The sequence below is a fragment of the Pristiophorus japonicus genome, chromosome 10 (assembly GCF_044704955.1).
Source record: "Pristiophorus japonicus isolate sPriJap1 chromosome 10, sPriJap1.hap1, whole genome shotgun sequence".
Classification (NCBI taxonomy): Eukaryota; Metazoa; Chordata; class Chondrichthyes; family Pristiophoridae; genus Pristiophorus; species Pristiophorus japonicus.
Window position 1 is genome coordinate 153,583,339 of NC_091986.1, and position 25,580 is coordinate 153,608,918.

Here is a 25,580-nt window from a genome sequence, read left to right on the forward strand (position 1 = left end):
AAATAGTTCACCTCCTCTGAGAATTAAAGTTTGCTATAATAACAGAAAATCCTGTGTATAAATTTGGAGCACTATGCTACTGTACATTAATTTTGACTATGGAAATAAGATTGAAACCACACTTGTATCTACACGGAGGCATGTGCATAGATTAGGCTTTCTTGGATTGAACACTGAAGTCCACAGGAATCCTACTTCAAAATGTAAATATAGTGCGATGCATGCCTGCAATTCTGAAACTGTGGATGAGAATCACAAAGTAAGAAGCACCAGACTATGTAGCCTCTTATTGATTTGTTTGTATAAAAACCATACTTCAGCAGTATCAGCAAATTTGACGTCATTATATTGTCTTTTCAGACAAAATTACACCAGGCAAGAGAAAACGTGAAGAGGATGATCCTGTATTTGAACAAAAAGAAAACTCTGCCAATCCATTAAGATGTCCTGTAAAAATGTTTGAGTGCTACCTCTCGAAGTGGTAAGGTTAAAACAAACAGTTTTTTGTCTTCATTAAACTAAGGACTAAATTTTGGCTCATTGGCGCCTCGGTTAGCGCCCCGGTGGGTCATTAAATGTTGTTTTTGGGCGTCATGCTGGAATGCCAGGATTTAGCGCCCGGCCGGAAGATTTGACTATTGGTTTGTGCCGGCGCAAAACTTACAGTGCCGCCCTCCAGTTTTAGCGCGATTATGACGTCAATCATCATGCAAGGCTGCGCTAGCGCCCTGGATGGAACTTTCGGCCTGAACGCCTCATTTAACACCCGCCCCAGGAAACGCCTGAAAAAACTAGGCGGTCCCAGGCTGCAGCAGACACTATTGGCGGCATTTTTAAACGGAGGCTGGAGGATCTTATATCGCAGTTGTCAGAACACTGCGTGAGGCTCCGAGTTGCAAGCGGCACTTTTATGTGCCATGACACTTTGCTTACAAGGTCAGTGAGAGATTTCATTGGGGGCAATACTAGTTCGCCAGCGTATCATGCTGGTTGCTATTGCCAGGCGGCTTCAAGCTGGAAGAAGGGTTCATGGCCATGTTGGGAGGAGGCCTTACCCCGACGGGTTTACAGGGAACGTCGCTCATACCTCCAGCTCTCTGAGGCGCAGTGCGTTAGAAGGCTGCGTTTCCGAAAAGAAATGCTGACAGAGATAAGCACGAAGGCAGACCTACAGCCTACTAACGCCAACAGGACTGTGCTACCCGTTGAGGTGAAGGTGACAGTGGCTCGGCTCCTTCCAGGCAGCAGCAGGGGACATATGCAGCATCTCTCAGCACGCTACACATTGCTGCATTCACCAGGTTACAAGGGCATTGTACGCACGCAGAATGGACTTCATAAAGTTCCCAATGAGCAAGGTCAGCCAGAATGCAAGCGCTTTAGGGTTTGGAAGAATTATAGGCTTCCCCAAGGTTCAAGGAGCCATTGACTGCACACACGTCGCCTTGCAAGCACCATTATACAATGCAGAGGTCTTCAGAAACCGAAAGGGATACCACTTCCTAAATGCACAGTTGTTCTGCGACCACACGCAGCACATCCTCACAGTGAATTCCAGCTATCCAGGGAGCACACATGATGCTTTCATGTTGCTTTAGAGCACTGTGTCACAAATGTTTTAGTGACAAAGACAAGGGCAGGGCTGGCTGATCGGGAACAAAGGTTACGGCTTGGCCACCTGGCTCATGACTCCCTCCGGTACCCCACCACAGAAGCCGAGCAGCGCCACAATGACAGCCATGCAGCCACCCACAATAGCATCGGACAGACAATTGGGGTGCTCAAGCACCGCTTCCGATGCCTGGACCGCTCTGGAGGCAGCCTTCAATACTCCCCTTAATAGGTCTCTGAATTCATTGTGGTGTGCTGCATGATACACGCTTCGCCATCATGAAGGGCCAGGCATTGCCAGTGGGGATTGCAGGACCACCTCAGGAGGACAAGGAAGACAAGGCTGGCGAGGAACCCATTGCAGATCCACCACAACCACAGGGGAGGCAGCGTGGCGATGCGCCCGCAGCAAGAGCCTTACATCGCCAGCTCATCATCGCTTGAGTGGGGAAGGTGGGGTTGCAGTTTTGTGCCACCATGACGGCTCATCTACATTGAATTCTGCAATGAGACACAAGACACCAATGGCAAAGGTCCAAGAAACATTTTTATAAACATCAATAATGAACAACCCTCCCCCCCGCCCCCCCAACAACCCAAAATGATACAATGATTAAACCAAAACTAACTAAACACAAAACTGGTTCCTGCAGCAAATCAATGCAAAATCAGCCATTTCTTACCATACAACTATTTACAATATGAACAATTCTACATACATGCATGAGCTCAACCTTGTGCCAGCCCTTTTAATGGCTCTTAGCCACACTTCTTTTCCCCCCCCACCACCTTCCCGTCAGCCCCTCCCACGCCTGCTGCTGCTCCTCAATGAGGCCTCAGTGCTTACAGCAAGGCTGTTAGAGGGCTGCTGTGTTGGGGAGGCAGACAATGCAGACAGCGTCTGAGGACGCCCTGGACCAGCTTTTGGCCAGGAAGATCCGGCTACGGACAGCTGTGCCTTATCATTACTGGAAGCAGTCACTGGTGGCTGGGGTGTCGACCGTGTATGGTGCACGGTTGGCAAATCAGTGGTGGGAGCCAGAATGCTGTCCTCCTGAGGAAGGACAGCACCTTCCATTTCTTGGGAACCACTGACTCTCTGACAGGACTGGGCCTCAGCATCCGGAGCACGATGTGTCTCCACAACTTGCTGGTCTGCTTCGGCATTGTACCTTCCCTGTTGGACAGTGGGGAACGCAGTGAGGATGGCAGCAGTCATCAACTGCATCACATCACCAAGCTGAAGCGTAGCTTGTGCCTGCGATGTACCCGAGGCTGCAACGTGATCAATGGCACACTCTGGAATGCCACTGTCACTGCTCGAGGCCACCTACCTCTGTGTGTGGAAAATGATGGCCTCGCAGGAGTCCTGAGTTGTACCGTCGATGCATGATGCTGCCTCTGCAACAGTCGCAGTAAGCTTGTCGATGCTCTCTGGGATCCGTCCCAAGGTCACGGTGCTTTACAAGTCCAATTCCATGTCTGCCTGTCATAGAAACATAGAAAATAGGTGCAGGAGTAGGCCATTCGGCCCTTCGAGCCTGCACCATCATTCAGTATGATCATGGCTGATCATGCAACTTCAGTACCCCATTCCTGCTTTCTCTCCATACCCCTTGATCCCTTTAGCCATAAGGGTCACATCTAACTCCCTTTTGAATATATCTAACGAACTGGCCTCAATAACTTTCTGTGGTAGAGAATTCCACAGGTTCCCAATTCTTTGAAGTTTCTCCTCATCTCGGTCCTAACTTGTGTTGTGTAATGAGAGAGAATTAATTAGCAATCTCGTTGTGCGAGGCCCCTTGGGGAAGAGTGACCATAATACGGTGGAATTCTGCATTAGGATGGAGAATGAAACAGTTAATTCAGAGACCATGGTCCAGAACTTAAAGAAGGGTAACTTTGAAGGTATGAGGCGTGAATTGGCTAGGATAGATTGGCGAATGATACTGAAGGGGTTGACTGTAGATGGGCAATGGCAGACATTTAGAGACCGCATGGATGAATTACAACAATTGTACATTCCTGTCTGGCGTAAAAATAAAAAAGGGAAGGTGGCTCAACCGTGGCTATCAAGGAAAATCAGGGATAGCATTAAAGCCAAGGAAGTGGCATACAAATTGGCCAGAAATAGCAGTGAACCCGGGGACTGGGAGAAATTTAGAACTCAGCAGAGGAGGACAAAGGGTTTGATTAGGGCAGGGAAAATGGAGTACGAGAAGAAGCTTGCAGGGAACATTAAGACGGATTGCAAAAGTTTCTATAGATATGTAAAGAGAAAAAGGTTAGTAAAGACAAACGTAGGTCCCCTGCAGTCAGAATCAGAGGAAGTCATAACGGGGAACAAAGAAATGGCGGACCAATTGAACAAGTACTTTGGTTCGGTATTCACTGAGGAGGACACAAACAACCTTCCGGATATAAAAGGGGTCGGAGGGTTTAGTAAGGAGGAGGAACTGAGGGAAATCCTTATTAGTCGGGAAATTGTGTTGGGGAAATTGATGGGATTGAAGGCCGATAAATCCCCAGGGCCTGATGGACTGCATCCCAGAGTACTTAAGGAGGTGGCCTTGGAAATAGTGGATGCATTGACAGTCATTTTCCAACATTCCATTGACTCTGGATCAGTTCCTACGGAGTGGAGGGTAGCCAATGTAACCCCACTTTTTAAAAAAGGAGGGAGAGAGAAAACAGGGAATTATAGACCGGTCAGCCTGACATCGGTAGTGGGTAAAATGATGGAATCAATTATTAAGGATGTCATAGCAGTGCATTTGGAAAGAGGTAATATGATAGGTCCAAGTCAGCATGGATTTGTGAAAGGGAAATCATGCTTGACAAATCTTCTGGAATTTTTTGAGGATGTTTCCAGTAGAGTGGACAAGGGAGAACCAGTTGATGTGGTATATTTGGACTTTCAGAAGGCTTTCGACAAGGTCCCACACAAGAGATTAATGTGCAAAGTTAAAGCACATGGGATTGGGGATAGTGTGCTGACATGGATTGAGAACTGGTTGTCAGACAGGAAGCAAAGAGTAGGAGTAAATGGGGACTTTTCAGAATGGCAGGCAGTGACTAGTGGGGTACCGCAAGGTTCTGTGCTGGGGCCCCAGCTGTTTACATTGTACATTAATGATTTAGACGAGGGGATTAAATGTAATATCTCCAAATTTGCGGATGACACTAAGTTGGGTGGCAGTGTGAGCTGCGAGGAGGATGCTATGAGGCTGCAGAGTGACTTGGATAGGTTAGGTGAGTGGGCAAATGCATGGCAGATGAAGTATAATGTGGATAAATGTGAGGTTATCCACTTTGGTGGTAAAAACAGAGAGACAGACTATTATCTGAATGGTGACAGATTAGGAAAAGGGGAGGTGCAAAGAGACCTGGGTGTCATGGTACATCAGTCATTGAAGGTTGGCATGCAGGTACAGCAGGTGGTTAAGAAAGCAAATGGCATGTTGGCCTTCATAGCGAGGGGATTTGAGTACAGGGGCAGGGAGGTGTTGCTACAATTGTACAGGGCCTTGGTGAGGCCACACCTGGAGTATTGTGTACAGTTTTGGTCTCCTAACCTGAGGAAGGACATTCTTGCTATTGAGGGAGTGCAGAGAAGGTTCACCAGACTGATTCCCGGGATGGCGGGACTGACCTATCAAGAAAGACTGGATCAACTGGGCTTGTATTCACTGGAGTTCAGAAGAATGAGAGGGGACCTCATAGAAACGTTTAAAATTCTGACGGGGTTAGACAGGTTAGATGCAGGAAGAATGTTCCCAATGTTGGGGAAGTCCAGAACCAGGGGACACAGTCTAAGGATAAGGGGGAAGCCATTTAGGACCGAGATGAGGAGGAATTTCTTCACCCAGAGAGTGGTGAACCTGTGGAATTCTCTACCACAGAAAGTTGTTGAGGCCAATTCACTAAATATATTCAAAAAGGAGTTAGATGAAGTCCTTACTACTAGGGGAATCAAGGGGTCTGGTGAGAAAGCAGGAATGGGGTACTGAAGTTGCATGTTCAGCCATGAACTCATTGAATGGCGGTGCAGGCTAGAAGGGCCGAATGGCCTACTCCTGCACCTATTTTCTATGTTTCTAACTGGCTTCCCCTTATCCTTAGACTGTGACCCCCCCTGGTTCTGGACTTCCCCAACATCGGGAACCATCTTCCTGCATCTAACCTGTCCAATCCCATCAGAATTTTATATGTTTCCATGAGATCCCCTCTCATTCTTCTAAATTCCAGTGAATATAAGCCTAGGCGATCCAGTCTTTCTTCATTTGTCAGTCCTGCCATCCCGGGAATCAGTCTGGTGAACCTTCGCTGCACTCCCTCAATAGCAAGAATGTCCTTCCTCAGATTAAAACTGCACACAATATTCAAGGTGTGGCCTCGCCAAGGCTCTGTACAACTGCAGTAAGACCTCCCTGCTCTTATACTCAAATCCTCTCACTATGAAGGCCAACATGCCATTTGCCGCCTTTACCGCCTGCTGTACCTGAATACCAACTTTTAATGACTGATGTACCATGACACCCAGGTCTCATTGCACCTCCCTTTTTCCTAATCTGTCACCATTCAGATAATATTCTGCCTTCCTATTTTTGCCACCAAAGTGGATAACCTCACATTTATCTACATTATACTGCATTTGCCATGCATTTGCCCACTCACCTAACCTGTCCAAATCACCCTGCAGCCTCTTAGCATTCTCCTCACAGCTCACACTGCCACCCAGCTTAGTGTCATCTGCAAACTTGGAGATATTACATTCAATTCCTTCGTCTAAGTCATTAATGTATATTGTAAATAGCTGGGGTCCCAGCACTGAACCTTGCGGTACCCCACTAGTCACTGCCAGCCATTCTGAAAAGGGCCCGTTTATTCCTACTCTTTGCTTCCTGTCTGCCAACCAGTTCTCTATCCACGTCAATACATTACCCCCAATACCAGATGCCTTAATTTTGCACACTAATCTCTTGTGTGGGCCCTTGTCATAAGCCTTTTGAAAGTCCAAATACACCACATCCACTGGTTCTCCCTTGTCCACTCTACTAGTTACATCCTCAAAAAATTCTAGAAGATTTGTCAAGCATGATTTCCCTTTCACAAATCCATGCTGACTTGAACCGATCCTATCACTGCTTTCCAATTACATCTTTAATAATTGATTCCAACATTTTCCTCACTACCGATGTCAGGCTACTAACCGGTCTATAATTCCCTGTTTTCGCTCCTTTTTTTAAAAAATGGGGTTACATTAGCTACCCTCCAATCCATAGGAACTGATCCAGAATCTATAGAATGTTCGAAAATGACCACCAATGCATCCACTATTTCTAGGGCCACTTCCTTAAGTACTCTGGGATGCAGACTATCAGGCCCTGGGGATTTATTGGCCTTCAATCCCATCAATTTCCCTTACACAGTTTCCTGACTAATAAGGATATCCTTCAGTTCCTCCTTCTTGCTAGACCCTCGGTGCCCTATTATTTTCGGTAGGTTATTCGTGTCTTCCTTAGTGAAGACAGAACCAAAGTATTTGTTCAATTGGTCTGCCATTTCCTTGTTCGTTGAGCAGACCGACTTTGCTGACTCACCCTCCGGAGAGCTGGCCTTCCAGATTGCCCTCTTGCACTGCGTTGCTGTAGGCGACTGGGGCCAGGAGCCTCCGAAGACTCAAACCCCTCAAAAATCTCATTGCCACGAGATGACGAATGTGGAGACGGGGCAACTGGCGGGCTCTGTGGCTGTTATGTTGGTTGTGTCCGCTGCCTCATCATCACCACCATGGCCTGAGATTGATGCGTCCTGGGAAGGCTGGCACGATTGTGGCTGATCTCCTGCAAGGTCAAAATACATACATGTGGTTAGCAGCAGGGGAGGGGGCAGGGTGACATGAGGAAGGTGGCATTGCACATGTTCATTTGAAGGCCCGCCACCACTTCATTATATGTCTCAATACAGTCTCTTCAAGCTCCCTATCCATTTACATAGCCTCACTACCCGAAGGGGGCTCAGCATCGCCCCTGGCAACTGCCCGAGCTGCTACTCCAATGAGGGCCAACATCCGTTTCTCAACAAGTTGTAGCATTTGAGGCAGCCCCTCACCTGTACACAGCTGTTCACTCCTGTTATGGGAGTGCTTCGACTGCAAAGAGAAAAACAGGAAGGGTTCAGAAAGGGTTTCTGCACTGTTGCCTACCATAGTACAATAGGTGAAACTGTGTGAATGTCCTAGTGACTTCCGTTCAATCTGTTTGGATGTTGCATGAGGTTCGTGAGTGATTGTTAGGAGCCATAGCAGCAATGAGAGTGTATTGCGAGGAAGGATGTAAATTACTGAGTTCATGTGCATCGATCATTGGAAGGCAATGGGTGCAGAAGTACGCCTTCATCTTTCTTGTGCAAGTGAAACCCACCCCACAGACAGCAAGACGTTTGAGAAGGAACTTATGCATGAAAGACTTCACATAGTGTGAGAGATTCATGTTAGAAGGAAAGGAGGCATACATAAATGTGAATGGTACTCTGATGATCCTGGTAAGATCATTGAAATTTTTTTGACATCTGCAGCAGAGACCTCCTGTGCTATGTCCCTCCACAGCTTCTTAAATACAGTTGGGAGTGGTCTGTGTCTCTCAGCAAGATGGAGTGAGGACCACCTCCTCTCCACTGCGTGGACTAAGGCCTCACTCGCCTCATTACAGAAGCGCCTGGCACGCTGCCTTACTTCCTGTTCCTCCATCTCTGCAGAAGTGGGGCAGTTTATGCGCGCAGGAAGCTGCCACGCCCTGCATTAGCGTTTGCGCCCGGGAGAGAGAAAAAACTTTTCACTGCGCATTCGCAAAATGGCCGCCTCCTTTAACAATGCAAGTTTTGGCTCGGGCGCACAATGTATGTTGTGTAACTCTTGACATGCCATGCTCGTCCTACTTTACATATTCGCCGAAACCTGCAGTCGAAGGCGCAAACTATTCTCAGGCGCTGATTTTAATATCCCGCCACGATTAACGCCCCAAAATCCAAAAGGCCCAAATTCCAGCCCTATTCTTTGATACACTTGATTGACTTTGCTATGAAGGAACTTGTTTTTTTAATTCATTCTCAAGATGTGAGCATCTCTGGCAAGACAGCATTTATGGCTGTAACTATTTGCATCACCAAAGTTCTGCTTGGTCACCTTGGAGGACAAGGCATACCCAACAGTTTGTCTGGAATGTGTAATTAGACCCTGCCTGAGTAATCAAGATTTTTGCAACGTATAATATAAGAACATAACATAAGAATTAGGAACAGGAGTAGGCCATCTAGCCCCTCGAGCCTGCTCCGCCATTCAATAAGATCATGGCTGATCTGGTCGTGGACTCAGCTCCACTTACCCGCCCTCTCCCCGTAACCCTTAATTCCCTTATTGCTTAAAAATCTATCTATCTTTGACTTGAAAACATTCAATGAGCCAGCCTCAACTGCTTCCTTGGGCAGAGAATTCCACAGATTCACAACCCTCTGGGAGAAGAAATTCTTTCTCAACTCGGTTTTAAATTGGCTCCTCTGTATTTTGAGGCTGTGCCCCCTAGTTCTAGTCTCCCCCACCAATGGAAACAACCTCTCTGCCTCTATCTTGTCTACCCCTTTCATGATTTTAAATGTTTCTATAAGATCACCCCTCATCCTTCTGAACTCCAAGGAGTAAAGACCCAGTCTACTCAATCTATCATCATAAGGTAACCCCCTCATTTCTCGAATCAGCCTAGTGAATCGTCTCTGTACCCCTTCCAAAGCTAGTATATCCTTCCTTAAGTAAGGTGACCAAAACTGCACACAGTACTCCAGGTGCAGCCTTACCAATACCTTATACAGTTGCAGCAACACCTTCCTGCTTTTGTACTCCATCCCTTTCGCAATGAAGGCCAACATTCCATTTGCCTTCCTGATTACCTGCTGCACCTGCAAACTAACCTTTTGGGATTCATGCACAAGGACCCCCAGGTCCCTCTGTACTGCAGCATGTTGTAATTTCTCCCCATTCAAATAATATTCCCTTTTACTGTCTTTTTTCCCAAGGTGGATGACCTCACACTTTCCGATATTGTATTCCATCTGCCAAACCTTAGCCCATTCGCTTAACCTATCCAAATCTCCTTGCAGCTTCTCTGAGTCCTCTACACAACCCGCTTTCCCACTAATCTTTGTGTCATCTGCAAATTTTGTTGCACTACACTCTGTCCCCTCCTCTAGGTCATCAATGTATATTGTAAACAGTTGTGGTCCCAGCACTGATCCCTGTGGCACACCACTAACCACTGATTTCCAACCGGAAAAGGACCCATTTATCCCAACACTCTGCTTTCTGTTCGCCAGCCAATTCTCTATCCATGCTAATACATTTCCTCTGACTCTGCGTACCTTTATCTTCTGCAGTAACCTTTTATGTGGCACCTTATCGAATGCCTTTTGGAAATCAAAATACACCACATCCATCGGTACACCTCTATCCACCATGCTCGTTATATCCTCAAAGAATTCCAGTAAGTTAGTTAAACATGATTTCCCTTTCATGAATCCATGCTGCGTCTGCTTGATTGCACTATTCCTATCCAGATGTCCCACTATTTCTTCCTTAATGATAGTTTCAAGCATTTTCCCCACTACAGATGTTAAACTAACCGGCCTTTAGTTACCTGCCTTTTGCCTGCCCCCTTTTTTAAACAGAGGCGTTACATTAGCTGCTCTCCAATCCGCTGGTACCTCCCCAGAGTCCAGAGAATTTTGGTAGATTATAACAAATGCATCTGCTATAACTTCCGCCATCTCTTTTAATACCCTGGGATGCATTTCATCAGGACCAGGGGACTTGTCTACCTTCAGTCCCATTAGTCTGTCCAGCACTACCTCCCTAGTGATAGTGATCATCTCAAGGTCCTCCCTTCCCACATTCCTATGACCAGCAATTTTTGGCATGGTTTTTGTGTCTTCCACTGTGAAGACGGAAGCAAAATAATTGTTTAAGGTCTCAGCCATTTCCACATTTCCCATTACTAAATCCCCCTTTTCATCTTCTAAGGGACCAACATTTACTTTAGTCACTCTTTTCCGTTTTATATATCTGTAAAAGCTTTTACTATCTGTTTTTATGTTTTGCGCAAGTTTACCTTCGTAATCTATCTTCCCTTTCTTTATTGCTTTTTTAGTCATTCTTTGCTGTTGCTTAAAATCTTCCCAATCCTCTAGTTTCCCACTAACCTTGGCCACCTTATACGCATTGGTCTTTGATTTGATACTTTCCTTTATTTCCTTGGTTATCCACGGCCGGTTATCTCTTCTCTTGCCGCCCTTCTTTTTCACTGGAATATATTTTTGTTGCGCATTATGAAAGAGCTCCTTAAAAGTCCTCCACTGTTCCTCAATTTTGCCACCGTTTAGTCCTTGTTTCCAGTCTACTTTAGCCAACTCTGCCCTCATCCCACTGTAGTCCCCTTTGTTTAAGCATAGTACGCTCGTTTTTGACACAACTTCCTCATCCTCAATCTGTATTACCAATTCAACCATATTGTGATCACTCATTCCGAAAGGATCTTTTACGAGGAGATCGTTTATTTTTCCTGTCTCGTTACACAGTACCAGATCCAAAATGGCTTGCTCCCTTGTAGGCTCTGTTACATACTGTTCTAAGAAACAATCCCGTATGCATTCTATGAATTCCTCCTCCAGGCTACCCCCTGCAATTTGATTTGACCAATCGATATGTCGGTTAAAATCCCCCATAACTACTGCCGTTCCTTTTTCACATGCCTCCATTATTCCCTTGATTATTGCCCGCCCCACCATGAAGTTATTATTTGGGGGCCTATAAACTACGCCGACCAGTGACTTTTTCCCCTTATTATCTCTAATCTCCACCCACAATGATTCAACATTTTGTTCATTGGAGCCAATATCATCACTCACAACTGCCCTGATATCATCCCTTATTAACAGAGCTACCCCACCTCCCTTCCCTTCCTGCCTATCTTTCCGAATCGTCAGATACCCCTGTACGTTTAATTCCCAGTCCTGGCCACCTTGCAACCATGTCTCTGTAATGGCCACCAAATCATACCCATTTGTAATGATTTGTGCCGTCAACTCATTTACTTTATTTCGAATGCTGCATGCATTTAGGTAGAGTGTTTTCATCCTAGTTTTTAAACCATGATTTTTAGTTTTTACCCCTCCTGCAGCCCTTTTATATTCAGTGGCCCATTTTGTTTCTATCCTTTGGTTTCTCTGCCCTCCACTTTTACTCATCTCTTTTCTGTCTTTTGTTTTTGTCTCCTTTTTGTTTCCCTCTGTCTCCCTGTATTGGTTCCCAACCCCCTGCCATATTAGTTTAACTCCTCACCAACAGCACTAGCAAACACTCCCCCTAGGACATTGGTTCCGTTCCTGCCCAAGTGCAGATCGTCCGGTTTGTACTGGTCCCACCTCCCCCAGAACCTGTTCCAATGCCCCACGAATTTGAATCCCTCCCTGCTGCACCACTGCTCAAGCCACGTATTCATCTGTGCTATCCTGCGATTCTTACTCTGACTAGCACGTGGCGCTGGTAGCAATCCCGAGATTACTACTTTTGAGGTCCTACTTTTTAATTTAACTCCTAGCTCCTTAAATTCGTCTCGTAGGACCTCATCCCTTTTTTTACCTATGTCGTTGGTACCAATGTGCACCACGACAACTGGCTGTTCTCCCTCCCTTTTCAGAATGTCCTGCACTCGTTCGGAGACATCCTTGACCCTTGCACCAGGGAGGCAACATACCATCCTGGAGTCTCGATTGTGGCCGCAGAAACGCCTATCTATTCCCTTTATGATTGAATCCCCTATCACTATCGCTCTCCCACTCTTTTTTATGCCCTCCTGTACAACAGAGCCAGCCACGGTGCCATGAACTTGGCTGCTGTTGCTCTCCCCTAATGAGTCATCTCCCTCAACAGCACTCAAAACAGTGTATCTGTTTTGCAGGGGGATGACCAGTTGGGACCCCTGTACTACCTTCTTTGTACTACTCTTCCTACTGGTCTTCCATTCCCTAGCTGGCTGTGGATCCTTCTCATGTGGTAAGACCAACTCACTACACGTGCCACTTATGTCATTCTCAGCATCGTGGATGCTCCAGAGTGAATCCACCCTCAGCTCCAATTCCGCAACGCGGTCCATCAGGAGATGGAGGCGGATACACTTCTTACATATGTAGTCGTAAGGGACACCGGAAGCGTCCCTGAGTTCCCACATGGCACAGGAGGAGCATATTACGTGACCGATCTCTCCTGCCATGCCTTAACCCTTAGATACCCTTAAATTGGTAATAACAATGTTACAGTTTACTTACTGATATAAAAAAAAAGAAAAGCTACTCACCAATCACCAGCCAATCACTTACCCCATTGGCTGTGACGTCACCTTTTGATTCCTTTCTACTTCTTTTTTGCTTTCTCTCCCGCTGTAGCTGCACCAGTACGCCTTTTATAGGCCGCTCCGACACTGCTCCCACCTCTCGCCAACTGCCGCTGACTCTCGAGCTCCCGCTGGGCCTTTTATAGGCCGCTCCGACGCTGCTCCCACCTCTCGTCAACTGCTAAATATAATCCATTCATTGTGACAGCCAGCTCCAGAGCGCACAGTGTTAACTACGCTTTCAGGGAACAGACAGGGCTCACCCTCCCAGGTTAGGAGCACTCACACTGCCAAGTTCAGATAGGAAGGGGTGAGACCATGGAGAGATTTTAACATGAGGATGAGAATTTTAAAATCAAGGTGTTGGACAATTTTCCCCCTCATTTTTTGGGGGTGTGCAGTTCCTTTAACGAGCTGCACGGCACATCCGGACAGCTGCCACAGCTTAAGAAGCACAGGGGTGATGGGCGGATGGGACTTGTTGGATGTGCTCGTTCATTGAGAGTGGAAGATGGGAGGCTGGCCAGGAGAGCATTGGAATAGTCGGATCTGGCAAATAACAGACAAATGTAATGTTATGCACGTTGTAGGACCATTTTTAACATTCATTTATTTATTGGACCCTTGAGAACGTGGGCTGCCTTCTTGAACTGCTACGGTCCAGGGGGGGAGGAGAGGCAGAACGTGGTGCAGGTGTAAAGGGGTTGGAGGTGGAAGAACGTGATCCAGGCATAAGAGAGTGTGGGAGAACCTGATTTATCTCACCATTTGGATCACGTTCTTGCTCTCATCACCGCCCCAGCCACTCCTTTAGACCTGGATCGCCACTGTTCTCACCATGCTCCCTCTCCCAACAAGTTCCTGACCACCTTTCCCTGAGTTCCTGACCTCCCCCGCCCCCCCCCCCCCCCCCCTCTCCTCTCTGATATTGGAATTACAAACTCCTGTTGAGTTTTAGTTACGGCTGTATAAGATAGTGAGGCTGGAAAAAACCCCGCCGAAGGGCCATTTTGAATTGTTGTTCTCTTGTTTTATCGATCCCTGGTTACAAATCTACAATATTTGGGGTAAACGTAGGGATGCCCACCATTCAACCAAGGATGGTAGTCAAAGTTTTCGTCTCCCAATATCATTTTCCTCTACAAGTATTCGGGCTCACCACCACCCTTGGCCCGGAACTCCCACTCACTCGTGCCATCAAAAATTTAGAACCAAATTCGAGCACTCCCCAAAGCTACCCCTTCGATTCCATCTCTCTCTTTAATCCCCTCTCCTCTTCCCTTCCATCCCCCTCCCCCCTTCGATCCCCTCTCCTCTACCCCCCATTCAATCCCCTGACCTCCACACGGATCTGAGTGAAGTGTGGTGGTGCAGGCTGCAACTGCTGTAAATCAATGCTGTGAAATAGAACTGTACCCTCTTTAGCGCCTGTGTCAGCATCAATTCCCCACCTCATTAATCCGTATGCCTCTCTGCAAAGATTACTAATGCCGTCCCAATTGGTGCTAGATGAAAACTCCCCTGCCGTCGTACTCTGGATACCGCGAGAGGAAAGGTGCAGCGCGGGTGACTTTCTTCGGTAAAAGAGTTGTGGAGGCCATGATGCCACTCTAAATTGGGTAGTACATATTCGAGTACACAGTGCTTTCTGGGTACAGATGCCCACCATTGGGGCCCAGAATCACGGAATGGATCCTTTTAAAATCGGGCCAGGGAGAATTACTTTTGCGGATTATTAATTTGAATGAAGTATTACTATGGTTTTTCCTTGGCTGCAGTTCAGGTCTGTATCTGAGCCATGAGAAGTGAAAGTGGATAGACGAATGTGCAGTTCGAGCTCTGACTTGCGTTCTATTTCTGTCCCATCCAGCGGGCCGGATAGAATGATTTGGTGGGTCGGACATGGCCCATGGGCCGTATTTTGCCACCACTGTTTTAGAATCATAGAATCATAGAATCATGCAGCACTGAAGGAGGCCATTCAGCACAGCGTGGTTTTGCTGGCTCTTTGAAAGCTATCCAATTAGTCCCACTTGCATGCTCTTTCCCTATAGCCTACAGTTATTTCCTATTCAAGTGTATATCTAATTCCCCTTTGAAAGTTACATTGAATCTGCTTCTGTTGACTTTTCAGGCAATTTAGGTTTTCATTTTATCCTATTTTCCCAATTGTATACACAAACTTCATCCATTATAACGAAGTGCATTATATCTAATATATAAATGGGAGGTGTGAAATGAATTGGGAGCCTCTTTACTGATTTTATTCTCAATCTATTCTACATTACACTCTGTTTTACAAATTATTCTTTTTGTTCTGTAGCCCTCCAAATCTACAACAGAGAACCGACCTATTTTATCTACAGCCAGAACACTCCAGTGCCCCTGATGGTCCGATTTGGTACTCCAGTATCCCTTTGGACCGCAACATCTTGGAAAATATGCTTGTACGGATTCTTGTGATCAAGGACATATATGAAGAAAATGAAAGGGACAGTTCTGAAGTAGATGAAGATGATATTGATTGAAATTTCCCTACAATAGTGGCACTGCAATTGTGCAAAGAATCATGACACTGTAATGTCAGGCCACTAGAGTATAATACAGGAAAACAATGGTGTGCATTTCCTGGAATGACCCTCTATAACTGAGCTTGTAGCAACATACCCAGATTGGGTATTATGTAAATAACCCTAAATGAGAGGAGAATAGCAGACGTTAGCAATCTCCTTAGTGACTTTTAGGATATGTATACTTCAAAACAATTGCTCTCACTTAAGTTTTTTTTTAAAGATTATTTATTGAATTGGTTTGTCGTCAGAAAGCATTTCCATTTGTAACTTTTTACATTACAAACTAAGGATCTCAAATGTGTCATGTGTAATTTTTTTCTGATTTGGGGAATTTGCATTAAAACAAACTACAGTGTTTTGAAATTTCCCTACAGATAGGATGGTTTTAATGGGTGCTGTCTCCACCAGATAGGAGCGCATCTATGTAATTAATATAGTCTTAGCACTATAAATCAATTTAGAGCTAGCCTCCTGATGGTTGTCCTTCCACAAATGTACCAGTTGGTGGAGTTTTCACCACAGATTCTGTAAGCATTAATTATTTGTTATGCTGATGGATGGTGCAGTCTATTTTAATTCTCTGTAAAATAACTGATTTATGGAAAGAAGACCTGAAATAAAGAATTAAGAGGATTACTGAATATTGGCTGAATGTCATAGTGGAAGAAAAACTGAATAGTGGAATCTGATGGCATCGAGAGGAAAACAAATTAAATGTGATTGGTTAATATTGTTCAGCTGCTTGATTTACAGTGAAAATGCAAATCAAAGCTACAGTATACCCATTATGAATAATTCATGTAGATCACATGTTTGGTAAGTGTTGCATAGGACTGATTCTGAGAAAAGTTCCTGTCTCCATGTGCCTTTCCTAGAATCATATAAGTTTACAGCATGGAAGGAGGCCATTCTGGCCCATTGTGTCCATGCCGGCCAATAAGAGGCTAGCCAGCCTAATCCCACTTTTCCAGCTCTAGGTCCGTAACCCTGCAGGTTACAGCATTTCAGGTACATATCGCTTCTCGGCCTTTTGGCTAAGATCATGCGTAACTGACCTGACAGGGGAGTAACCATGACCCCAACGTGGTTCTCCCTGGATCAGGAAGGTGGTTCTCCTATGCTTTTTGGAAATAGGAGGTGGGTGGGGTGGATTGACTCATCCACCTCCACGGAGGTGTGTGGGGTTGCTGACCCATCCACCTCCATGGCACGAACCTGGTATTGCAGTACTTCCAGGAACGGTGCTTGGGCTCTAGGCCTTTTGGCTAAGAGCATTAGCGCAGGGTGATCCTTGATGTGTGCAAGGTGACCTCTGGCGTTTGTGATCTGACAAAGAATTGGAAAGATTGGCTACGAAAAAAAAATGAAGAAAAAAAAAATTCAGGTACATATCCAAGTACTTTTTAAATGTGGTGAGGGGTTCTGCCTCTACCACCTTTTCAGGCAGAGTAAGTTCCAGACCCCCCCCACAACCCTCTGCATGAAGAGATTTCCCCTCAAATCCCCTCTAAACCTACCAATTACTATAAATTTATGCCCCCTGGTTGTTGACCCCTCTGCTAAAGGAAATAGGCCCTTTCTATCCACTATATCTAGGCCCATAATTTTATACACCTCAATGAGATCTCCCCTCAGCCTCCTCTGTTCCAATGAAAACAAATCCAGCCTATCTAATCTGTCCTCATAGCTTAGATTCTCCGCTCCCGACAGGATTCTCGTAAGTCTCCTCTGTACCCTCTCCAGTGCAATCACATCCTTCCTGTAATGCGATGACCAGAACTGTACACAGTACTCCAGCTGTGGCCTAACCAGTGTTTTATACAATTCAAGCATAGCTCCCCTGCTCTTGTAATCTATGCCTCAGCTAATAAAAGCAATCATTCCGTATGCCTTAACCACCCTATCTACCTGGCCTGCTACTTTCAGGGATCTGTGGACATGCACTTCAAGGTCCCTTTGTTCCTCTACATTTTTCAGTATCCTACCATTTAATGTGTTTTCCCTTTCCTTGTTATCCCTCCCAAAATGCATCGCTGGATTAAATTCCATTTGACACTGTTCTGCCCACCTGACCAGTTACCTAAGAACATCAGACATGACCTTCCCTTAACAAATTCGTGCTGACTATCCTTGATTAATCTGTGCCTTTCTAAATGAAGATTCATGCGGTCCTTCAGGATTTTTTTCAATAATTTTCCCACCACTGAGGTTAGGCTGACTGGCCTGTAATTACTCGGTGTATCCCTTTCTCCCTTCTTAAACAAAGGTACCGCATTAGCAGTCCTCTGGCATCACACCGTTGTTTATCTGTGAGGTCATTCCTCTTTGGTCCTATCAAGGGCTCCCTATTTTGGAGCTTACTATTCTGATTTTTGTTGCCTTACTTTGAGCTTTATGTTTTTCCATGTGTACTTGTTTTTTTTTTGTCTTTGCAACAATTAAGTTCTGTGTTCCCAAGCAACAGCCAGGGCCGGGGAGAGGACACATGATCAAGTCTGGTGCCTGTTTGAATCAAAGCTCTTGCAGGAAGAGTGTCAGTAATTCTCCCCCATCCCCTCTTCTGACCCACACTTAGATGGACTTTTCTTTGATGTGTGGGGGTTTTACTTGCAGAATAGAGCAAATTGAAAATAACTGAGGAGCAACATCGTAACAAGGCCTTGTATGCCGTAGGGGCTATAGGTACATCATTAAGCAACATGAGGGTAAAAATTTTGAAATGGTGCTCCTAAGTTGGGAACAATTTGCAGCAGGATATCTACTTGACTCCTTGCACACAGATATTCCTGCATAAATTGCCAGGTTCCGCCATAATTTTAATTTAAATTCCTTCACTGGATGTAGATGTCACTGGCAAGTACAGCATTTATTGCCCATTTCAGAAGGCAGTTAAGAGTCAACAACATTGCTGTGGGTCTGGAGACACATGTAGGCCAGACCAGGTAGAGATGGCAGATTTCCTTCCCTAAAGAATCAGATGGGTTTTTACGACAATCTGGTAGTTTCATGGTCATCATTACTGATACTAGCTTTTTATTCCAGATTTCTTTTAACTGAATTCAAATTCCTCAGCTGCCGTGGTAGGATTTGAACTCGCATCTCTGGATCACTACTCCAGGCCTCTAGATTACTAACCCAGTAACATAACCACTATGTTAACGTACCCGTATGTAAAATTATGTATGCACAGCGAACCCCTGCCCACCCAGTGGGCCATCTCTAGGAGCTTGAACAAATTTCACAGGTCTTACATTAGATATTATTTTGGGTTCACTGTCACCAGTCACTCATTAAGTAGACCCTGTGTCACTTACGATACAAAATGCACACTTAGTCCAATACCTAGCCAATTAATAGTGTGATAATTAGGGGCCATGCCTTTGAACCATAGTTTGTACAGGCTACTGTAATCGCACATGTGCCACCATGTGTGTTCTCCTGTTTTTCAGGAAGATGGACTGAAAAGCACTATAGCAAGACAAAATAGAATTATAAACCAACAAATTAGTTTATTTTACATAAAATACATTATTGAAGAAAATTCAGTTTTCACAGTGAGATTCATCGTTTTTGTACAATTGAAAACAAAACTCAACTCTATTTCCATTCTAGGCAGGAACTTGCTTTTGAGCTAGCTAATTTGAAGCCAACTGATCATATCTTCCTCTGTTATAGGCTCTACCTATTTATATACTAGCTTAGAATGTCTCTGCATTTATCTCTGACCTAAAGAAAGGTATTTTTGTTGCCTAGGTCTGTATGTGGACTAAAGTCCTTTTTTGATCTAAATAAATCAATGGGTCTTCCACCTACATTGACTGAAAACATAGACGATCATCTCTTGTGTAAAAACCGAAAATGTTGGAAATACTCAGCAGATCAGGCAGCATCTGTGGAGAAACAGAGTTAATGTTTCAGGATGATGACCATTTGTCAGAACTGGAAAAAGTAATCTTTTTGTAACGTGTTTTAAGCAAGTACAGATGCAAGGAGGGGGCCGTAGAAAGAACAATAGGGAAGATCTGTGATGGGGTGGAAGGCAGGAGTGATTTAAAGGACAAATGACAAAATGGCAAGGCAAAAGTGGGTGGTAACAGGGCAAAAAAAGAAACAAAAGATGGATCTAGAGGAGTTGTAAATGACAACCCCAGAATCATTACCAGCAGCTGCTGTCCGAAAAAATGGGAGCAGTGGTTATGATCTGAAATTGTTGAACTCAATGTTGACACCATCTCTTGATGGCCAAGTATGGTTCCTTAATGATTGACCCAATGGTGCTTGCATTGTTTCAAAACTAAAGTAAATAATCCGATAGTTGTTCGTTCTGGTGTCCCATCTGGGAAGCATTCCGTTACTAAGGTGCAAACTGCTGTGGAATGTGCTCAGTGATTTCTCATTAATCCTAATGAACATTCTAAATGGTTGTGGTAATTAGATTTAATGGGGGCTGAAACTGCTGTCCAAGGCTTCCCGCAGGCAATTTCCTCCGACCTGTAACATTTCTACAAAAGTACCTGGTGGTCTGAGAGGAGCGTGGGATTCCGGCGGGGAGGCCTCTTCCCGTGCTGCGAAGCGCGCTCCCGTCCTTCAGGTTCCCACGCAGAAGATGCAGTCATGTGTGACTGCTCAACCAATCAGGTATGGTATCCACAGCTTTTTCATTAATAGCAATGAGAGCTCCGTATCTATGAGTTCTCATTACTATTAATGAGAGACAAAAAACAAACACACTAAACATACATAATAAAAAATAAAAAACACACCTCACACAATTAAAGTTAATAAATATCTTAGAGAAAAAAATAGTTCCGTTTTTAAAATTATGGTTAAAAATAATTAACAGTGGGCAGGGCTTTTAAAAATGTTTTTTTAATTTAAATTATATTTTTGTATGTTTTTATCAGGCGCACGAATTTTGAGGACATTTTCTGGGCAAGATACGGGTAAATCCTCCAATCTTGCCCTTGCAAATGTCCTCACATTGTACAAGAAATGTTATAAAGTAACAAAATTCTGCTTAGGCAAAACCGTTAAAACCCCAAAATGGTACACAGCATTTATAACTTGCTGTAGATATTTTGAACAGCTGCAATACCGTTTAAAGCAGAGCATAGGCAATTCTGCAAAACCTGTCAAAGAAACCAAAGGATGTTGCAAAGTTATGGAGCAGCCCAGCACAAGAAAGGATTTACTGATGCAGAGCAAAAGGTATTGTTGCATGAAGTAGGTGCAAGAAAGACTGCCCTGTTTGGCACTGCAGGCAACTATTCTCAAATGAGTGCAGAATGCCCAGGAGGAGGTGGAGGTCAGAGTCAATGTCATCCCCAAAACCTATAGAACTGGGAAACAAATGAGCAAAATAACATGCCCGAAGAAAACTGCAAAGGCAAGGCTACCCAATTGTACCTTATATCAAGTAGATAGCACAAGTATGCATGCCAAAACATATTCTGTCAACCGTGCTTGAAAACAACACCGCAAAACACAATATATTGCCATCTTTGAAGAGCTGTCTATAACATCTATTTTTTTTTTGGTCTTTTGTAGGCATGCCGCAGGAGCCACCTAGCTGTCCCAGTGTCACTGCAACAAGCAACATCTCGCAACATGCTACACCACTCCACCCGTAACAGGTCCAGCACAGCTACATAAACAGCGGGTCACAGTTCACGTGTGAGGAGGAGCAAATGGTGTCAGTAGACGACAGGCCATAGGGCCCAATATCCTTCCTTAATTCCAGAGCTGAGGATCAGGATGTCAGGAACTGCTTATAAAAGAAGATTGTTGTTAGAGCATAATGTCTACTATAGTCATTTGGGTATGTCAGAATGCCTTGCAGCGAATGGCTAGGAGTGTAGAAGAGTGCACTAGCACAATCTAGAGTTGTGCAGAAATGTTTTTCTGCATTGCTGTTTACTATGGAGTGTGTGTCTTTGGAGGGGCATCTGCTCTGCAGTGTAACCCCAAATAGCTGAGGTGCTACGCCCTACTCCTAATATCTCTTGTAAATGCTCAGGCTGCTGCTTGTAGAGGCCTGGGGTGCCAATCTACAATGGGGACTCTTGTCTAACTTTATTGTGTTGGCCAATTAGATTGAGAGTGTCTTGAGGCAGGCCTTCACTGGTCTCATGCAGATCAGTGGATATGCTTATGGAGTGGACCGCAGCAAGGAAATGAATAAAGTTGCTGTTTGATACCACACCACTCTTTCTCCTATGCAAATTACAGTAGCTATGACAAAAAACAGGCAGCAACATCTTGGGACAATAAGGTGCAGGATCATCTTGTCCCAAACAGCCCCTACTGAGACCCAGATGTTGCCGCCACATTAGCCACCTCTACTGGGACATTACTTAGAATCACAGGAAAGAGGAGGAAAAGATCACACCATACATTATCACTAAGGGGAAACAATGTGTGGGGGGGGGGGGGAGAAATTTAAATCACAGCACAAAATGGGGAAATAAATTGGTTGCACTTTATTTGAATTTTGCACAGGGAATTTCTGGTGGTGCAGAATAAGGTTTCAGCACTCTTCTATACTCCTAATCAAGAAAGGAGGGAGACAGAAAGCAGGAAACTATAGACCAGTTAGCCTAACATCTGTCATTTGGAAAATGCTGGAGTCCATTATTAAGAAAGTAGTAACAAGTCATTTAGAAAATCATAATACAATCAAGCAGAGTCAGCATGGTTTTATGAAAGGGAAATCATGTTTGACAAATTTACTGAAGTTCTTTGAGGATGTAATGAGCAAGGTGGATAAAGGGGAACCAGTAGATAGATGTAGGATTTTGGATTTCCAGAAAGCATTCGATAAGGTGCCTCATAAAAGGTTACTGCACAAGATAAGAGCTCATGGGGTTAGGGGTAATATATCAGCATGGATAGAGGATTGGCTAACTAACAGAAAACAGAAAGTCGGGATAAATGCATCATTTTCAGGTTGGCAAACTAACGTGGGGTGCTGCAGGGATCAGTGCTGGGGCCTCAACTATTTACAATCTATAATAATGACTTGGATGAAGAGACCGAGTGTAACATAGCCAAATTTGCTGATACAAAGATAGGTGGGAAAGCAAATTGTGAAGAAGACACAAAAAATCTGCAAAGGGATATGGATCAGTTAAGTGAGTGGGCAACAACTTGGCAGATGGAAAATAATGTGGCAAAATGTGAGGTTATCCACTTTGGTAGGGAAAAAAAAGCAAATTATTATTTAAATGGGGAGAGATTACAAAATGCTGAGACAGAGGGGGATCTGGGGGTCCTTGTACATGAAACACAAAAAGTTAGTTTGCAGGTATAGCAAGTAATCAGGAAGGCAAATGGAATGTTGGCCTTTATTGCAAGGGGGATGGAGTATAAAAGTAGGGAAGTCTTGCTACAACTGTACAGGGTGTTGGTGAGGCCACACCTGGAGTACTGCATACAGTTTTAGTCTCCTTATTTAAGGAGGGATATACTTGCTTTGGAGGCAGTTCAGAGAAGGTTCACTAGGTTGATTCCTGAGATGAAGGGGTTGTCTTATGAAGAAAGATTGAGCAGGTTGGGCCTATACCCATTGGAGTTTAGAAGAATGAGAGGTGATCTTATTGAAACGAATAAGATTCTGAGGGGGCTGGACAGGCTAGATGTAGATGTAGGGATGTTTCCCCTCGTGGGGGTAATCTAGAACTAGGGGGTATTGTTTCAGAATTAGGGGTCGCACATTTAAAATGGGAGTTGAGGAATTTCTTTAAAAGGGCTGTGAATCTTTGGAATTCTCGACCCCAGAGAGCTGATGAGAGCTGGGTCATTGAATATATAAGGCAGAGATAGACAGATTTTTGAATGATAAGGGAGTCGTGGGTTATGGGGAGCGGGCAGGAAAGTGGAGTTGAGGCCAAGCTCAGATCAGCCATGATTTTATTGAATGGCGGAGCAGGCTCGAGGAGCCAAATGACCTACTCCTGCTCCTATTTCTTACGTTCTTATGAAAGGATGTGCATGGATGAAGGTTGAGGTACAGGAGAGGACAATGTTAATGATGGTCTTCTGGGCTATTTGAGTGTATGTAGACAAGAGGGTTATTTAAAAAGCAAGTTGGGCACAAAATTGAATGTCTCCTGTATGAGGAGCTCATGCAATGGGATACACAGCTGTTTCTCCAGTGATACCCTCTTGGTCTGTGTTCACATACTACTCTGGCCAGTCGCTTCCTCCTCCATGTTTGGCCTCCTGGTACTGCAACTAACAAACATGATAGGACCAAGAGTAGGCCATTTGGCTCCTTCAGCCAGTTCCGCTATTCAATGAGATCATGGCTGATCTGTGACCTAACTTCATATACCTTCCTTTGCCCCATATCCCTTAATACGCCTGGTTAACAGAAATTGTATCAATCTCAGATTTAAAATTAATAGTTGTCATTTGTGGAAGAGTTCTAAACTTCTACCAGCCTTTGGAAGTGTAAATGTTTCCTAACTTCATTTTTAGGCTATGACCCTAGTCCTAGATTCCTCAACCAGCGGAAATAGTTCTTTTCTAGCTAGCCTATCGCTTCCTCTTAATATCTTGAAAACTTCCATCAAATCACCCCTTAATCTTCTAAATTCCAGGGAATACAATCCTAGTTTGTGTAATCTCTTGTAATTTAACCCTTGGAGTCCAGGTATCATTCTAGTAAATCTATGCTGCACTCCCTCCAAGGCCAATATATCCTTCCTAAGGTATCATGTCCAGAACTGAACACAGTACTCGAGGTGTGGCCTAACCTGTTCTTTGTACAGCTATAGCATGAATTCTAACCCCTTGTATTCTAGTCCTCTAGATATGAAGGTCTGCATTCCATTAGCCTTTTTGCTTATTTTCTGTACCTGTCCATGATATTTTAATGATCTATGTACATAGACTTGCTAAGTCACTTTGGACCGCCACTGCTTCTAGATTTTCACCATTTAGAAAGTACTCTGATCTTTCCTTTTTAGGTCCAAGTGGATGATCTCACACTTGCCTATACTGAAATCCATTTGCCTTGGTTTTGCAGATTTGTTCAACCTATTAATATCTCTTTGTAATTTTATGCTTCCATCTACACTGCTTATAATGCCACCTATCTTTGTGTCATTGGCAAACTTGCATATGTGGCTTTCTATCCCATCATCTAGGTCATTAATAAATACAGTGAATAGTTGAGGCCCCAACACAGATCCCTGTGGGATGCCACTAGTCACATCCTGCCAATTAAAGTACCTGCCCATTATCCCTATCCTCTGTCTCCTGCCGCTCAGCCAATTTCATAAGAACATAAGAAATAGGAGCTGGAGTAGGCCATTTGACCCTTGGAGCCTGCTCCAGCATTCAACAAGATCAAGGCTGATCTTCTACCTCAACTCCACCTTCCTGCATTATCCCCAAATCCCTTAATTACTTTAGTTCCCAAAAATGTATCGACCTCTATCTTGAATGTACTCAACGACTGAGCACCCACAGCTCTCTGGGTAGAGAATTCCAAAGATTCATCACTCTTTGAGTGAAGAAATTTCTCCTCATCTCAGTCCTAAATGATTAACCCCTTATTCTGAGACTGTGATCCCATGTTCTAGATTCACCAGCCAGGGGAAACATTTTCCCAGCATTACCCCTGTCAAGCCCCTTAAGAATTTTATATGTTTCAATTAGATCACCTCTCATTTTTCTAAACTCTAGGGAATATAGGCCTAGAATACTCAATCTCTCCTCATAGGGCAATCCCCTCATCCCAGGAACCAGTCTAGTGAACCTTCGTTGCACTCTCTCTAAGGCAAGTATGCCTTTCCTTAGCTAAGGAGACCAGAACTGTACACAGTACTCCAGGTGTGACCAACACCAATGCCGTGTATAATTGTAGTAAGACTTGTACTCTAATCCCTTTGTAACAAAAGTTAAAATATCACTTGCTTTCTTAATTGCTTGCTGTACCTGCATGTTAACT

General features: G+C 44.5%; 1 protein-coding gene and 1 pseudogene across 2 annotated transcripts in view; both read left to right on the top strand.

Annotated features, from left to right (window-relative positions):
• Nucleotides 1-16,266, top strand: part of zmym2 (zinc finger, MYM-type 2) — a 172,936-nt gene extending 156,670 nt beyond the window's left edge. For both annotated transcript variants that reach the window (XM_070892189.1, XM_070892190.1), the window contains exons 24-25: nucleotides 361-481; nucleotides 15,376-16,266. In XM_070892189.1, the coding sequence (XP_070748290.1) occupies nucleotides 361-481; nucleotides 15,376-15,580 (326 nt within the window). In that variant the 3' untranslated portion in view covers nucleotides 15,581-16,266. The remainder of the gene's footprint in view (nucleotides 1-360; nucleotides 482-15,375) is intronic.
• A 373-nt stretch (nucleotides 16,267-16,639) lies between these two features.
• Nucleotides 16,640-16,877, top strand: LOC139275388 (U2 spliceosomal RNA; annotated as a pseudogene).
• The last annotated feature ends 8,703 nt before the right edge of the window (nucleotides 16,878-25,580 follow it).